This window comes from Motacilla alba, chromosome 20, assembly GCF_015832195.1.
Source record: "Motacilla alba alba isolate MOTALB_02 chromosome 20, Motacilla_alba_V1.0_pri, whole genome shotgun sequence".
Classification (NCBI taxonomy): Eukaryota; Metazoa; Chordata; class Aves; order Passeriformes; family Motacillidae; genus Motacilla; species Motacilla alba.
In genome coordinates, this window is record NC_052035.1 from 7,575,176 (window position 1) to 7,589,959 (window position 14,784).

At 51.5% G+C, this 14,784-nt stretch overlaps 1 protein-coding gene across 1 annotated transcript; it reads right to left on the reverse strand.

Annotated features, from left to right (window-relative positions):
• Nucleotides 1-14,731, reverse strand: TTI1 (TELO2 interacting protein 1). Its single transcript, XM_038158643.1, has 7 exons — nucleotides 12,252-14,731; nucleotides 11,575-11,772; nucleotides 10,649-10,791; nucleotides 9,679-9,819; nucleotides 8,062-8,266; nucleotides 7,304-7,391; nucleotides 1-1,415 (listed from the first exon to the last, which is right to left on the reverse strand). Exons 1-7 carry the CDS (start codon nucleotides 14,530-14,532, stop codon nucleotides 1,181-1,183), a joined length of 3,291 nt encoding a protein of 1,096 aa, XP_038014571.1. The 5' UTR covers nucleotides 14,533-14,731; the 3' UTR covers nucleotides 1-1,180.
• Nucleotides 14,732-14,784: the final 53 nt, after the last annotated feature.

A 14,784-nucleotide genomic window follows, 5' to 3' on the forward strand; every position in this document is an offset into this window, starting at 1 on the left:
CATGTAACAATCTATTTATTGCTTTGGTTTTTGTATTTCTGAGCTTGCTTCCAAATTTAGTCAAGATCTGCCCTTTTGCTTCACTTGCATAGATGTTCCCCAGGTGGCAGGAGGCAGCCTGCTGCCAGGAGCCGCTCGGGTGAAGCTGAGGGATCTGGGAGCAGCTGAGCAAAGCAGTGCCTGTGGACAACCTCTGCAGCAAGAGCCTGGGGATGTGGGAGCTGGAGATCAGGGGAGAGGCCCCTCAGCAGGGGGAGTGAGCTGACCCCAAAGACGAGTCATCCTCTGCTCACTGTACTACACTGTCCCTGCTCTGACAAACCATGGCACTGCTGGGGCTGGCACTGCCTGACCACGGACAGACACAGAGGCTGTACTGGGGCGCAGGCAGCTGCTTCATGCAGTTCTCCTTGGGGTGGGTGTTAGAAACGGCCTGAGGACCATGATCTGGACATGGGAGAAGTCGTAAATCCCTCCCAGGTGTAAATCAGGGCTGGCTGATTCTCTGCAGAACCTCACAGGGAGTGAGGTAGAGAACAGAGCACGTTTGGCCGCCTCCATCTGGTCTCAGCAAACTGCAGCTGTGAGGAGCAGCCCTGCTGCCTCTGAGAGGACACGCTGCTCTCCACAGTAACAGAGGTGAGGAATTTATTGGAAATGCACTTTAACTTCTGAGATTAACTGCTTTTAAAGAGAACAGGTTTATAGTGCACCCCAAACAAGACTCTCTTCCTGGGAAGGGTAAAGGCCAGAAAAAGCTTTTGCTTTGAGTTGTCAGTCACTGTCCAGCTGAGAATGGGAGGGATCATCACAGCTGTGAAGAGATCAGAGAGGTGTGGGGGGTGCTAAAGGGGCAACCCCCAAGGATCAAGGGTTAGGAAGTAATTTCTGGAAGATAACTCTTCATACTGAAGAATTTGGAACAGATGTGCCATTTTCTCTGCATATGGTGCTGGCCAGGCACAAGTCAGGAGGAGTTAGGGTCGTGTACCCACCTCATCCTCAAACACCCCTTCAAAAAATAAACCCTCTGCCACAGGGACAGTGTCTCAGCCAGTGCCCTAGACTGGGCAGCCCTTCCTCTGCCCCTGAACCATTTGGGTATTTAGTTATGGTGTTTTCCCAGGTGAGCTCTATCCTGGTGGTTCCTTTTTTCCATCCCAGCTGCTGTGTGGGTCTGTCAGGAAGGAGATGCCTCCCGTGTGCTGGTGCTGAGAGCTGTGCCCTCCTGCTGCTGCAGCCTCTGGAGCAGGAGCAGCACGTTGTCTGTGAGCTCATTCCGTGGCTGCCCCATCCCGCGGAGCTTCACCGGCTGCAGGCTGGCGTGGGGGGGCTCGTAGCCCTCGGGGCAGCACACCTCACTCAGGAGCAGCCAGGTGCTGTCAGGGTCCACGCGCATCAGGTGCAGGAAAACACTGTGGAAAACAGTAGGAAGAGAGGAAAGAAGAGTAAGGACAAAGCCTTGTGGTTGGCACCCAACAGGGTGATTAAGAGCTAAGGAAAGCTTTGATGCTGTTGGCAACCTCTGGCAGCTGCACAAGTCTGGCTCTTTACAGAGGGCAGTGCAGTGGCCCCTGTGCCCAAGAAAGCAGCTGTGTCTCACAGCTACTGGCATGTGGGAGAAAAATATTTCTGATAACACATAGTCACTTACAGATATCAAACAAGCAGCTGGTGCAGCACTGACCCAGGCTTGGTGCTGGCACTGTGAGCTGCTGCTGGCACAAGCATAAACCTGCCTGTCCCACGTGCTGGGGAGGTGACTGTGGGTGACTGCATGTCCTACACATATCTGGGATCTTTAGGACAGCAGCTCCTGCAGAGATCTTGGGAGAAGCTGTCTGTGTTATTCACCACCCTCTCTGGTTTTTAGGAGTGAAGGATTTAACCCATCTGGGCTTCTCTGCCTTTCCAGAGGTGGCAAACCCAAGAGTGTTTGGGGACAGCTGCCCAGGCTGGGCCTCAAGGGAAGCTCAACGCCGTATTTGAGGGCTTTTTGCTCAAGTGAGATCTCCCACCATCCCACGTCCTTATTAGCTGCCTCCAAAATTTTGTCATCTTTCACAGAGCAGGATTTTAAACCTAAACCAAACACAATCTTCATTAACAACAGAATGAAGGAAAAGAGGAATCACAACTTCCTCTGCAGATTTACTGCTGTGTTGATGGTTTTCACTTTGCATTTCCATACCTCAGTAAGATGGGATTTGCCTTTCCAGCATGCCCTTCACACAGGGCTCCAGCTGTGAGCTGCTGGGACACAGCTGCTGCTGAAGAGCAGGAAGCTCAAGGAGTGAAAGAGCAAATGCTGATTTGTGTGACCTACACTTACCCACCCCCTCCTGCCAGCTCTCCCTGCAGCAACCTTTGGGCTTAGCTAGGTCTGTGTCAGGGTTTAATGCACAGGAGCTGTACTAGGCTTAACTGGTATTAAACTCTCTGGCTGTGCCATGAACAAAATTGGACTGGAATTTCCAAGGCCTTTTCCTGAATGGTGCTGAGGGCTCTGTGAGCACCAAAGGCACTCAGCACACCTATGGTACAGTTTTCCAAGATCCCAGTAAAGCCCAGCCATGAGTCTTCAGGTCTGTAGTTTTCAGTGAGGAGAACAGCTGCCAGGTCAGGTAACAGGAAGAGAAATCAAGTAGGTCTGTCTCTGCTCCCCCAAGAAGTACAGGACTGAACTCTCTCTCTAAAAGCAAAGATCACTTGCTACAAAAGCCACACAAAATCCAGATCTGATTGCTGTCCAAATTTCTCCTGGAAGAGCTTTCATCCCTAAAGTGAGGTTGCTTCCAATGTAAAGCAGGAAGAAATCCCTTTGAGAAGCTCTCCTCTGAAAAGGGAGTGTAATGCCATGGGTAAAGCAAAAGAGCACAGAAATGAGATGAAGGCAGGAGAGAGCTCCCTCTCCTCTTCACAATCACCCTGTGGATGTGACTCGTTACTCGTGCACAGCCAAAGCTGTTGCTTTTGCCTCTCTGCCATTAACACCTCACCTGTCCCTCAGTGCAGGTCTCTGAACAGCAAGAGGGGAGATGTCACCACTGAAGCTGCTGGCAGTGTCCCCTCCCAAAGGTGCTGGCAGTGCCTATCTGCCTGCTCCAGAGAAACCACTGGGAATATCACTGCTCCACAGTGATAGCTGGGCCTGGCAACAGCTGCCTCAGCAACACCACCTTTTTCTGTGGATTGGCCAAACGCAGGTGAGCTCACAGGACTCCTCATTCCCCTGGCTTTGTTCCTGCACCTCTGCTGACTGGAAGGGGAGGACTGGCCCACTCAGTGCAGCCCAAGTGAGGGGCTGGCAGGGGCAGGGTAGGGAACTCTCACTGCTGCCATGCTGGCTCCAGCTCTGCAGACACTGCCCTGCCCGTGCCCTCAGCTTGGCAGTGCCAGCAGGAGCACACAGCTCCGTGTGCCAGCAAACACCAGCTCCCAGTGCTTCCACCCAGTTTTCAATGGGCAGCTGCAGGGATAATCCTTGCTCCTTATGGCTGGGATGGGAGCAGGCAAGGACAATGAGTTGCTGTGAAGCGAACATGGGAATGAGGAATATTGTGCAGCAGGGTGCTGATCCCCGGCACACACACAGCTGTAGCTCTTACACTCACAGCACAGACACTCTGCTCTCCAACCTCTTCCCAATCAGCTGCTCCAGGGAGAGCGACCCTCAGAGATTACCCAGACCCTGGAGAACTCACTGCCTCTGGTGCCCATAATGGTTCGAGGCTGTGATTATTCCTGATAGCCTGGAGTGCTCTGCAGCTTAAAGAACAACTTGACTTTTACATTTTCAAACTAACTCTGGGGTAGTTTCCAAGCAACCTGTTTCCATAGCAAAGAATCCTGGGGTTAATCCAAGTTTGTTTTCTGTTGTTGCCTTTTTCTTTTTCTTTTTTTTTTTTCTTAAATATCACTTTATTGAATTTTGCCTTGAGCAGGTGGCTGTTCTGGCATGCTTCAATCCAGCCTGGGAGTGACAGCTGACAACAAATACCCAACAAAGCACACAAGCAAACCAGAAGAGGTAAGCTGCATAATCAACCTTGGTATGAAAAAAGGTCCCAAAATAGCTCATATTTGTCCCAAGTGTGCTAAACTTATTCTACTAGCACAGAGCAATTTGGCTATTCTGTTGCCTTGTCTTTTCCCAAACTCCAAGCAAAGCCATGGCACAGTGAGCAGACTGGCAGAAGGACAAGGCTTCCTGCCTTTCCATCCCTGCTGAATGTTTAACTGGATACAGCCCACCACAGGCTTTGGTAAGAACTGAGGAAATTATTTCAGCATCTTAGGGAGAAAAAAAAAATCATTCCTATCCAGACTGCTGACTGAAAGGTCATGGGCTGCAAACATTTAGTAGGAATTAAGTGTAAATTTCAAAACAATCACTTGAAACGGAAAGAATGGAAAACTACTTGTCAGTTTTGACAAGGGCCACTGACAATTTCCTAATCTCTTTTCCTTCGAGGTTTTATTCCCTGAAGTGAAAAGCTTGTCAGGGATGACCCAACTTCATAAATTGACGAGAAGCTCAGATTTACATACTGTGACTTTCAGTTTCCACCATCTCCCCTGGCCTTGCTCCCAGAGGTGGGGCCCCACACACCCTCCCCTGCTCGAGTCTTTCTGGGCACTTCCCCACCCTTGCACGGGCTCATCTTCTTCAATGATGGCAAACACTTTTCTAGTGCTCCTTGACACCCCCAAACTCTTCTTCAGTAGGTTTGGTCCCTTTGGTGATTTTGCATTTGGTTTTTGTTGTTTGGTTTTTTAAAAAGCTTTGGATAAAACCCTCCTGGAATACTCTCAGCAGTCATCTTCTAGTAAAACCTATTGTTATTGTCCCATTTTCTCTTCCTCAGATGTGCTGGAGTTCTTTTTTTCCCGGCATCTATTTTTGCCTGTTGAGTATTGCATGAAGCTGCAGTTACAAAAATCACTTACTCCCACTGCTTCATCTAATAAAGCTACAGGGTCCCATAAATGGGATTAAGCAGACTCCTTGGGGCATGATAACATCCCTGGATGATAGCCAAACTCCCTTTTTCCTTTTCTTTTTTTTTTTTTTTTTTTTTTTTTTGTGTGGCTCAAGCTCCTTGGCCAAAACTTCCTGCTCAGCCCTTTGCATGCCTAAAGAATCCTCACATAGTCAGTGTATGATTTTTGGAGCTACAGCTGACTTTGCAAGTCCTGACCTTGCTCTTGACAGGTCACAACCCATCAGTTGAATAAGAACCCTAAGAGCTGAGCAAAGGCCAGTTAGTGTAAATCACCATGGCAAGCTGATTCCAAACATCCTTTTACCTCCTATGATTTCTGCAGTGATAAAGCTGAGTTATGTGACGTACGCTGGCGCTCAGGCTGGGGCTAAGATTAGTTCTGGTCTATCTGTTTTTAGAAGCATTTAAAATGCAGAATTTCTCATGTATCAGGCTGATAACACTGCCCTTGCTTAGATGGAAAGGCCCTTATGTGTGACAGCCTGTGTCAGTTTGCAGGATTACTTTCAGGTACATGGAGAGCAAGAAGAGCCAGAACTTAGAGGAATGTGGTGGTTCAGCAGCTGGAGAACAGAAATGGAAGGGTGGCTGAGAAGTGATTCTTATCCTGATACAGAGCTGATTGTTATGGTCCAAACTAATTTTGACTTTTCCAGACTGAAACCTCATATCAGGGAAATACAGTTAAAAGTGAGCGTGATATGATGAACTCTGATCCATCCAGGCTCCAATACCAGGGATCACACAGGGCTAAACTGAAAAAAATTAAACCCAAAAGAAACCTGCAAATGCTGCCATGTCTGTAGTGTCAGGCCAGGCATGATGCACGCCTCAGTGCATACATGTGTCTGGTCAATGGAGTTAAACAGGACACAACAAGGGCTTCCAGGAGCAGCTCAGTTCACATATGTGATGTACGGTGCATCAAAAGCATGGGGGAGGAGCAAAACATATGGCATTTCCCCCTTAAAATATAATAAAAGTAACACACAGGAGAAAAATGTGACTTGCCCTGAACTTTGCTGCCCTTTTGCTCTAACAAGTGAGCTCACTTCAGCATACAGCTTCCAACAGGGCTCATTTCATATTCCCCCTATCCCTGCTGTTGGGGGGAAATTGCACAGCTTCTCAAGCTGCTTGGTTAATGATTTAAAAGCTTCAGATTCCAAATGTCTAGATAAATCCTGGTGTTCTGCTTTTCATCCAGCATTGCTTGCACAGACCGAGGCATTATTGCATTAAGGGGATGCACTCCCACAGCATAGAGCCCCTCTGCAGAACAAATGCTGCTGGAGCCTGCTGTGCTGCTGTGAAAGCCTCCAAGGTAAAAATAAACCTGCTCCCATCCGTGCAGAGATACAAACAAAGGAATGCTCCAGCTCGGGAGAGCGCTGCCTCTGAACTGCTGCGCAGCCACACAAAGCCCTTCACACCCCGCACCCCCGGGAGCCTGTGCTTTGTGAAAGGGAACGGATGGGCTGCACTTCCCTTTGCTTCCCTTCCAGCAGCCTGCCCTGGAAATCCGAAACCGCAGAGCCTGCAGAACCTGCTGCTTTCCCCTCCCCTCGGCGGAGGGCAGGGCTGGCCACACAGGAAGGGGGGGCTGGCTGCTTTTAACCCCCATCCTTCGGCAGAAGGGCTTCCTGATTTATGTCCCATGTTCTGTACCTGGACTCGTTTTGTCTCCTGAAATCTCCAGCCTTGGATCCAGGTGACAACATATGACAACAGTGATTTCTTATCCTGACAGCAGAACATGCTGAGCTGGATTTTGTACACCAAGCAGCAAAGTGTCTGTCAACACTTCCTAGAGCTGGAGTGTGCTCACCTAAACTGTCTTTGCTCTTTTGACTCTCCCAGCCTTCTCAGAGCAACGCTGGTGCCAAGACTGACAGCTTCCCAAACAAACTCTGGCCCACCTGGCAGAGCCTGGGTTGGAGCCCAGGGAAAATGAAAGGATAACAGAAGTAGATCCCCCAGCCTGCAGAAGGTATTAAGTGATAAAATACAAGGGAATGCCTGGCACATCTTCTTCCATAGTTGTCTTCCCTCTGCAGTTTGATGCCACTAGTGGGCCAAAAGCCTCAAGTATTTGGTGAGGAAACAGCAAGTAGCACATCTTCCCCTCTATCCCCAAACGCACTGCAAGGTCACCTGTAATGTGACAAACCCTGTTGTACAGGACTTGAACGTGCTGGAAGGTGGAAGAGGAAAGGTGCAAAAGGAATGGGATCACCATGCTCCCTCTGTCCCCCAGTATTTGTACACCCAACAGATGTGCATTTGAGAGACATTACCTCTGGGCAGCTTCTTGCAGCTTCACAGGTTGCTTGGCACTGAGGTAAATCAGGCAGGCATCTGCCACTTTATTCAGGTCACTCTCGCCTGCAGAAATGGAACAGGAAAGAGGGGTAGGAGGTGACCTCCTCAGCAGCTGCTGCCTAATGGAATCAGCTCCAAATTGGCAGCAGAGGCTTCAGAGCCTTTGAGCTGTCTGACCCAGAGCTCTTCTGACCTTGCCTTTTAAGCATCTTGCTGCAAAGCCAGGAAAGCAATCAAGGGCACTGAGAGGAAAAGAGCAACTAGCCAGCAAACCTTCTCCCTCATCAAAGCCAGTTCCAGAAACTTCACTTGGGGAGAATTTCAGAGTTTCATTCAACAGAAGACTGTGATGTGCTGGATTTAAAGGGTCCCCCAGAGATAAGCCCACAATGGAACCAGTCAAACTAGCCAGAAGTCTTATCTGGGCTCCAGTTTGTCCAGTAAGAACAAAGTGTGGCCCAACAGCAATGCAGGGACTCTGCTCTGTACCCTCTTCTCATCCACAAGTGGGATGAGCAGTCACATTTTGCATGTGGTGGGAACCTTCTCTCCCGTTTGTCTCCTAGGGAGAAAAGTGCTCAGCACCTCTTCACAGAGCTCCCAAAGAGAACAGATTCAGGCTAGAGAAGATCAGGAAATCAATTCTGGGCAGCAGGAGGAGAAGCAGCAAGTTGAAAGGAGACAGTAAAGTCTGGCAGAGATCCATACAGCCTGTGCTTCCTCTGGTACTCACCCATGTCCAGCTTCTCACAGAGAGAGCCCAGGCCCTGCAGCACAGCCAGCTGCAGCTTGAAGGCCAGCGTGTGGCTGTACACAGGCCCAGCTCTGGCACTCACTGGGGCCTGGCTGAGGAGGGAGCTGGTCAGCTTGGGCAGGACATCTTTGGAGAACCTCTGCCTCAGGAAGTCCCCACACGTCTGACCCAGGGTACACAGCACCTAAGAGAGACATCAGTTACAGGGGATAGTGCCCACACTGGCCTGGGAGGAGCTCAGTGATCCCCACCAGCCTGGGGATTCTGACATTCACTCTCCTGCAGAATTGTTTTTGCAGGTGAGAGCATTGTGACCACACCTGCCCCAGTTTCCCCATAATGAGCAGAAGGTAAATGTTTGAGAGGCTGAGTGAGCTCTGCAGTGTCACCTGGCTGACCTCCTGGGCTGCCTGTCCCTCATTAGCACAGTAAAGGGAAGAGCAGCTGTGCATTCTTACTCAGAATTAGTGGAGGAGTCTCTGATGGAAAATGCCATTAAATATGATTATATCCTTAAATCTCTTTTGAGGTGCAGACAACCCATCTTTCCAAGCACGTCAGCAAGCAGAAAGGCCAAGTGGCCACAGAAAAAGGGCACCCTGCACTACTGGTGTCTGCACAGGATCAAACTCAAAGTGGGTAGAGAATGGCCCTAAATGCATGTAAAAACAAAGGGGGATCCATGTGGCCAGAACACTGATCTCTCTTTTGGAACTTCACTGAGCTCATGGTCTTAGTGTGCAGGACTGAGATGCTGGTTATGTTGTGTTTGCTTTACACTGATATGACACTTCTGGTCCTGGAATTCAGGCAGGAAGGCACTTTGGGGGGAATTTATACAGCAAAACCCAAGTTGGGCGCAAATTGTAATGATTACTTGACTTTTTCAAGAGTAAATTAGTTTTTGTACAGCAATCTCTACCTCCTTTTAGGGCAGGCACATGATAGGTATGGCTATTCTGAGACTGTAGTGCATGGCTGCTGGAATTTCAGGAATCAAAACTCTCTTTATTCACACTAAAGGATTCTAAAATGAATCTCACTCTGCCCAGCAGACAAATTCCTCTGCAATGCTGGGGCTGACAACCTCTGGAAACATGCTTTACTGGCCAGCCTGTGAGTCAAGAGGAGAAAGGAGCCAGCTGACAAGGTCAGGAGCTCTTTAATAATGTCATTATAGGGCCAAGTGTTTATTCAACCTCTCCCCTACCTTGCCAATGCCTCAACCATGAAATGTTCCCCTGTCTTCAATCTGAGACTTCCAAAGAGGGTGCTGGGACTGTGTCTCCAGCATGGCCAAGCTGCACTGTATGGTGCCCCTAACAGCTGCTGAAGCTGTAGAGCTGTTTTTCTCATCCCTGCAATAACCACCAACATTGCTGCTTCCCCCAGGAGCAGCATCAAGGCTATACCTGTGCACAAGCTGCAGTGAGAGTGGTACAAACCCACCCACAGCAGAGCACGGCGACCCCATGCTCCAAACCACATTTAAAAATCACTGCAGGAGCTTGGTGCTCTCTCCTGAGCTGCAGCACTGCCTGAGCCACTTCCTGCCCAAGCCCCAGCTGGAAATGCTGCTGGCAGTCACCGCCATACCTTGAAGGCTCTGAGCACTGCCAGAGGGTCGTCGTTAATCAGCCGGGTGACGAGAGCTGGCCAGACACGGTGAGCCATGGGAAGCAGATGGTTTCCATGAGGATGCAGCATGGTTACACAGAGCTCCAGCACGTCCAGGACCTGGGCAGGAGGGGAGGGAACAGACTCTGAGCGCTGCAGTGCCAGGCATTCCGGTGGATCCCAGCATCACGGCAGCAAGCTGGGAGGAGGGGTTGAACAGCAAAGGGTGCGGTTTTACCGCAGCAGGAACGGGGACAAGTGAACAGAGCTAGAAATCAGGCCTGCTTGGAAAGGGACAAGCACTGCAGTGACACAACCCGTGCTGGGTACAGAGTTGGGCTGGGAGCAGGGCAGGATTCCTGCCCTGATCCCACAGGCTGAGCTGCACACTTGGACCTCACTGCGGCTGTGGCAGCAGGATCACCTGGCAGAGCTGGGGCTGCTGGGATGAGAATCTGGGTTATGCCTCATTTTTCTGTCTCACTTTGCACTTTAAAAGGAGGCCACCTTCAAAGGGTTTTCATAATTAGAAAAAAGCCAGGCTTTTAGCCCTGCTTATCATCACCCCAGCTACTTCAAAAACATTCATCAGCCTGTGCACTGCAGCCTGAGGAAGGGGGATGGGAGGCACAGATGGGAGAAAGATGCTTCTGTTTCCTACACCAAAAGACAAAGCACAAGACTTAACTGTCATGAGCATCAAGGGAAAGTGTCCAGTACAAAGCCACCCTTAAGATTCTGTTCTGCCTGGCTGCCTTTCCTAATCCAGAGCACTCCCAAAAAACTATCTCCCTTTCTCTTGCCAGGTTTGGAGGATCTGTCCTGCTGGAGCATATGGTAGCACAAACCTGGGGATGGCAGGGAGCCCAATGTGCATGGCACACATGCTGACGAGCTACCAGCCCCTTCGTGGGCACCATCTGTCCCCTCAGAGCCAGCCATTACCGACCTTCAGCCGCACTCGGAGGCTCCCGTCAGACAGCAAGTGGATGCACCTCTCCATCACATCCCTGGCCAGCTGAGCGTGGCTTGGCATTGGAGCCTCTCCTTCCATGTCAGAGCTGGGCTCTGGCTTAGCAAGGGGAACCTCATCTGGAAGACAAAACCATTACTGAAGCCATGAAAATGACTTGGGAGCTCTGGGAGATCACAGTCACAGATCACCCACCCACAACGACTCTGCAAATTCCTGAGTAAGGCCTTTGGCATTTTTTAATGTGCTTAGATGCAGTTAAGCCTATGAGTTCTGTGAGTCAGTGTCAGGTTCAGTTAGGAGTGTGGGGCCAGGGAACATTCGCTTTCTTTACGGGACAATGCAGCTGCTCTGACATTTGCAGTCTCTTCTCACCATGGACTTATTTCCCATTGATTTTTATTAAAAATGAAAAGCCTGGGTATTTAAAGACGAAGTATTTAAAGGTCAGGATTGCAGCACAGCCCAGTGAAGACTAAAAAGTTCTCTATATGAATGTCTGCAGTGCCTGCCACAGCCAAGTGAGAAGGGAGCAGTGGCATCATTAGCCAGGAGAAAACAGTACAGAGATTCCCAAGGGAACACGAGGAAACCACACAGGATCCTGGAAAGAAGAAACTTCAGGTCCTGAACCCAAATGAACTGTTACAAGGTAAGAAAAAACACAGTGTGCTTGTGTCTCAGAGCTAGAGAAGCCTTGACCTGCAAACATTCGGCTCCCTCACTGAAAGAGAACAAAGTGAGAACACCCAACAGCACTTTACATGAAGCAAGGCCAGCCCAAAGAAGACCTGAGACTGTCAGCCTGGTCCCAAGGCCCCCATGTGACAAAAGGACACCTCAGAGGTCACAGTCTCTCTGCAAGCTGACCATGCTCCTCTCCAGCCATGCACAGCACTGACCTGCCTCCTCCTCCTCCTCCAGGTCAGGAAGATCACCCTCTGCCATCTGCTTCTGGCTGACATAGTCAAGGAAGAATCTTTCCACTTCTTGACTTGTCAATGTCACCTCCTGCTGTCCCTGGGACAGAGCCCTGCTCGGCCCCTTGTCAGTCTGTCTTTGCTGGTGCTCCTCAGCGCTGGGCATTCCAAACCACTGCACTGCAAAAAAGGAACTGACATGAACCACGATCCCCTCCTGCAAGTCAGCAAGGTGCCATGGATTCCATGAGAGATGAGATGGTTCTCACACCTCATGGGATTGCACCTGACTCAGGCACCTGCTGTCACACCCCAGCCACCTCCTTGACAGTACGGGAAAGTTAAAAAGGAATACACGGTAAAAGGAAAAAGAAATACACGCCACGGGCTCCTACAGAATGCTCATGGGAGCAGTGAATTCATCCTTTCTCAGCCACTAAAGGCCATGTTCCTGTGAAAGGCTGCAGGCCAGGCAAACTGGAGAGGGAAAGCTACTGGTGATCTTTGCTTGAGCACTGCCCCAGCAGGCAAAGCACAGTTGCCACCACACTGCAATGCCTTGGCTACCTGGAACCTCCCATGGCAAGTGGAAAGGTCCAAGACAAGTACCCTTAGTGACAGCAAGGCTCAGTTACACAAAGTAAACATTGCTGTGGTACCTAGAGCAGTCATGACTGAGTGGAGGACCCTGAGGAAGGTGGAAGCCTGGCTATTGTAAGTCTGATCTAGCGCAGACAGGACATCTTGGATTACATCTTCTACCAGGGGCAGCAAGCTGGCATCCGAATGCCTCAGCATCGTGTCCAGGACCTGGGATGCACGGGGCTGACAGGCCAGCTGGCGCAAATTCAGGGAAATCCCGTTCACCAGGTAGTCAGAGTTCTCATTAATCAAACGCCGCACCGAGTCGTAACCACAGGCCTCACATATGTCTACCAGTGTCCCCAGTGCTGTCTCGCTGATGAGCAAGGTGCTGTCACCAGCCTTTTCCAGCACAGGGTACAGAGCTGACAGCAGCAGCAGCCGGAACTCCTTCCCGAGGACGGCGGCAAAGCAGCCAACGCCCTCCAGCTGGATGCAGATCTGCCAGATGTTGCTGTTCATGGTGCGGGTTGTGACCGGGGGCTCCGGGGACAGATGGAGAACGCTGCTGGATGTTCCTCCTGCACGGACAGCGAGTCCCAGGTGCTGCACTGCCTGCTCAGGGCTGCTTTCCTCTGTGTCAATGCTAGTGACCAAATACCAGTTCGCCTGGTCCATGTACTCATCCAGAATGGATGTTATGGACCCTCTGAGATCATCCGTGCTCAGTGGAACTTCCCTCTCCTGCAGGAAATCCACTCCCACTCCAGCAGCTCCCGTGACCAGCTCGTTGAGGATCATAGCTGCCTGCTTTCTGTACAGGCTGGACTCGCTGTACAGCCCCATGAAGTGATCCACAAGCAGGTAGAGGTTCCCATAATAGCCAAGAACACGACACACTTGCTGAAGGAGCTGGAAAACCTTCTCCTCTGTGAAGAAGCGGAAATATTTCTTCTGGCACCTGCCCTTCTGCACACCCTGCTGCAAGGGGCCCGGCGGCCCAGAGCGCCGGGCCTCCACTATCTTCACATCCGTCACATCCAGCTCCAGAACCTGCACCAGGGCCTTGGACAGGCGCTGCAGGTGGGACACGGAGTTGAGGACAATGTTAATCTTGGGGCCCAGCAGCTTCAGGTAGCCCAGCAATAAGCTCAGCGTGGAAACCTTGCCCACGTCATCCTGAGAGTTCATCAGGCGGGGAAGAGCTGTGGCAAGGGAATGGAGGTTCTCAGAGAGGACATCAGCAAGAGCCCTGCTCTGTGCCACAATCCTCTGCTCTGCAATCCCTTGCAGAACTTTGTTACACCTGCTCTGGACCTCGCTGTTTTCATCATTAACCAGCCCAACCAAGGCCTTTAAGAGGTGACTGAATGAGTCCACCAGTGACTGACTGCAGTTCCTCAGTAAGTGGTGGACCAGCTCCACCAGCTCCAGCCTCACCTTCCAGTGGGGGTGAACAGAAGAAGATTCAACCACTTTATGCAAGAGAAGGGAGAGTTTTTCAGCAGTACTTTTAGTCCAGTCAGGTCCTCTGTGGATCAATAGCTCTGATATTCTGCTGTGTTCCACTAGCAACTTTTCCTTACTCTTTGGGATTCTGGCTAGCTGTTTGTCAGCCATGACCAAGCCAACAATCAGATAAAAGAGTCTGATGGCAGAAACGGTGATTTTGTGACCTTGTTTGATGTCTCCAGCAATGACTCGAGACAGTGTAATAGAAATCCCAGGCAGAAAAGAAGCAAACAAATCCCCACATTGCTGCGCCTCATCTTCATCCAGATGTCGGTGCTCCTGGCAGTCACACTGCAGAACCAGGACCTGCAAGCACTCCAAAGCAGAGATCTTGATTTGCTTTGCTTTTTCTTGCTCTGCGAGCGTCAGAAGCAAAGACACAGCAAATCCTAAGAGCGGAAGGGTGGAAGGTTGGTACAGAGACAAGATAACATCCCCATAAGCCGAATGCATCAGGGTGTGGAGTGCCTGGATCACAGCCAGCTTCAGCTCCTCGGACAGCGGGGCGACTTTGCCCGAGCTGGGAGGGGGAGCGAGGCAGGTACAGAGCTCAGAGAAGAGCTCCTGCAGCAGCTCCTGCTTCTTCACGCACGTCGCGGCAAGCACGGAGGAGATGCACTGCACCAGGCTCTGCACCAGCCGCTCCTGCTTGGGCCCCGGCACCCTGAGGGCGAAGCGCAGCGGGAACAGCACGTACTCCTGCAGCTCCTGCAGGGCCGCGCCGCTCACCCCGGCCAGGTGCGCCTGCAGCTGCCGCACGTTCTCCACCGTCTGCGCCCGCGTCAGCTGCACGCAGGCGGGGCGCAGCGCCCCGAACGCCGCCTGCGGGGTGTCGAACACGGCCATGCCGGGGGACCGGGGGCCGCGGGGCCTGCCCGGCGCCGGGGGGGTCCCACCCGGGCCCGGGGCCGCGCTGGGGCCAGGCCGGGCAGCCCGGAGGGTGCCGGAAGTGACGCCCCGGTCCCAGCGCCACAAAGCTCCCCAGGAGCGGGGCGGGCACGGTGAGAAAAGTCTCGGGTGTTCGCCACGCGCATGCGCCGATGGCCCGACCCTGAAATAGCGGGGCCGACAGCGCCACAAAGCTCCCGCGGGCCTGGG

What these genes read in the sequence shown, in the direction of transcription:
- TTI1 (XM_038158643.1), bottom strand. Translation starts at nt 14,532, where the DNA reads ATGGCCGTGTTCGACACCCCGCAGGCGGCGTTCGGGGCGCTGCGCCCC. An exon ending in GGAGGAGGAGGAGGAGGCAG is followed by an intron (nt 10,792 to 11,574) that starts GTCAGTGCTGTG and finishes TTTGTCTTCCAG; the next exon opens with ATGAGGTTCCCCTTGCTAAG. An exon ending in CTGCAAGAAGCTGCCCAGAG is followed by an intron (nt 1,416 to 7,303) that starts GTAATGTCTCTC and finishes TGTTTTCCACAG; the next exon opens with TGTTTTCCTGCACCTGATGC.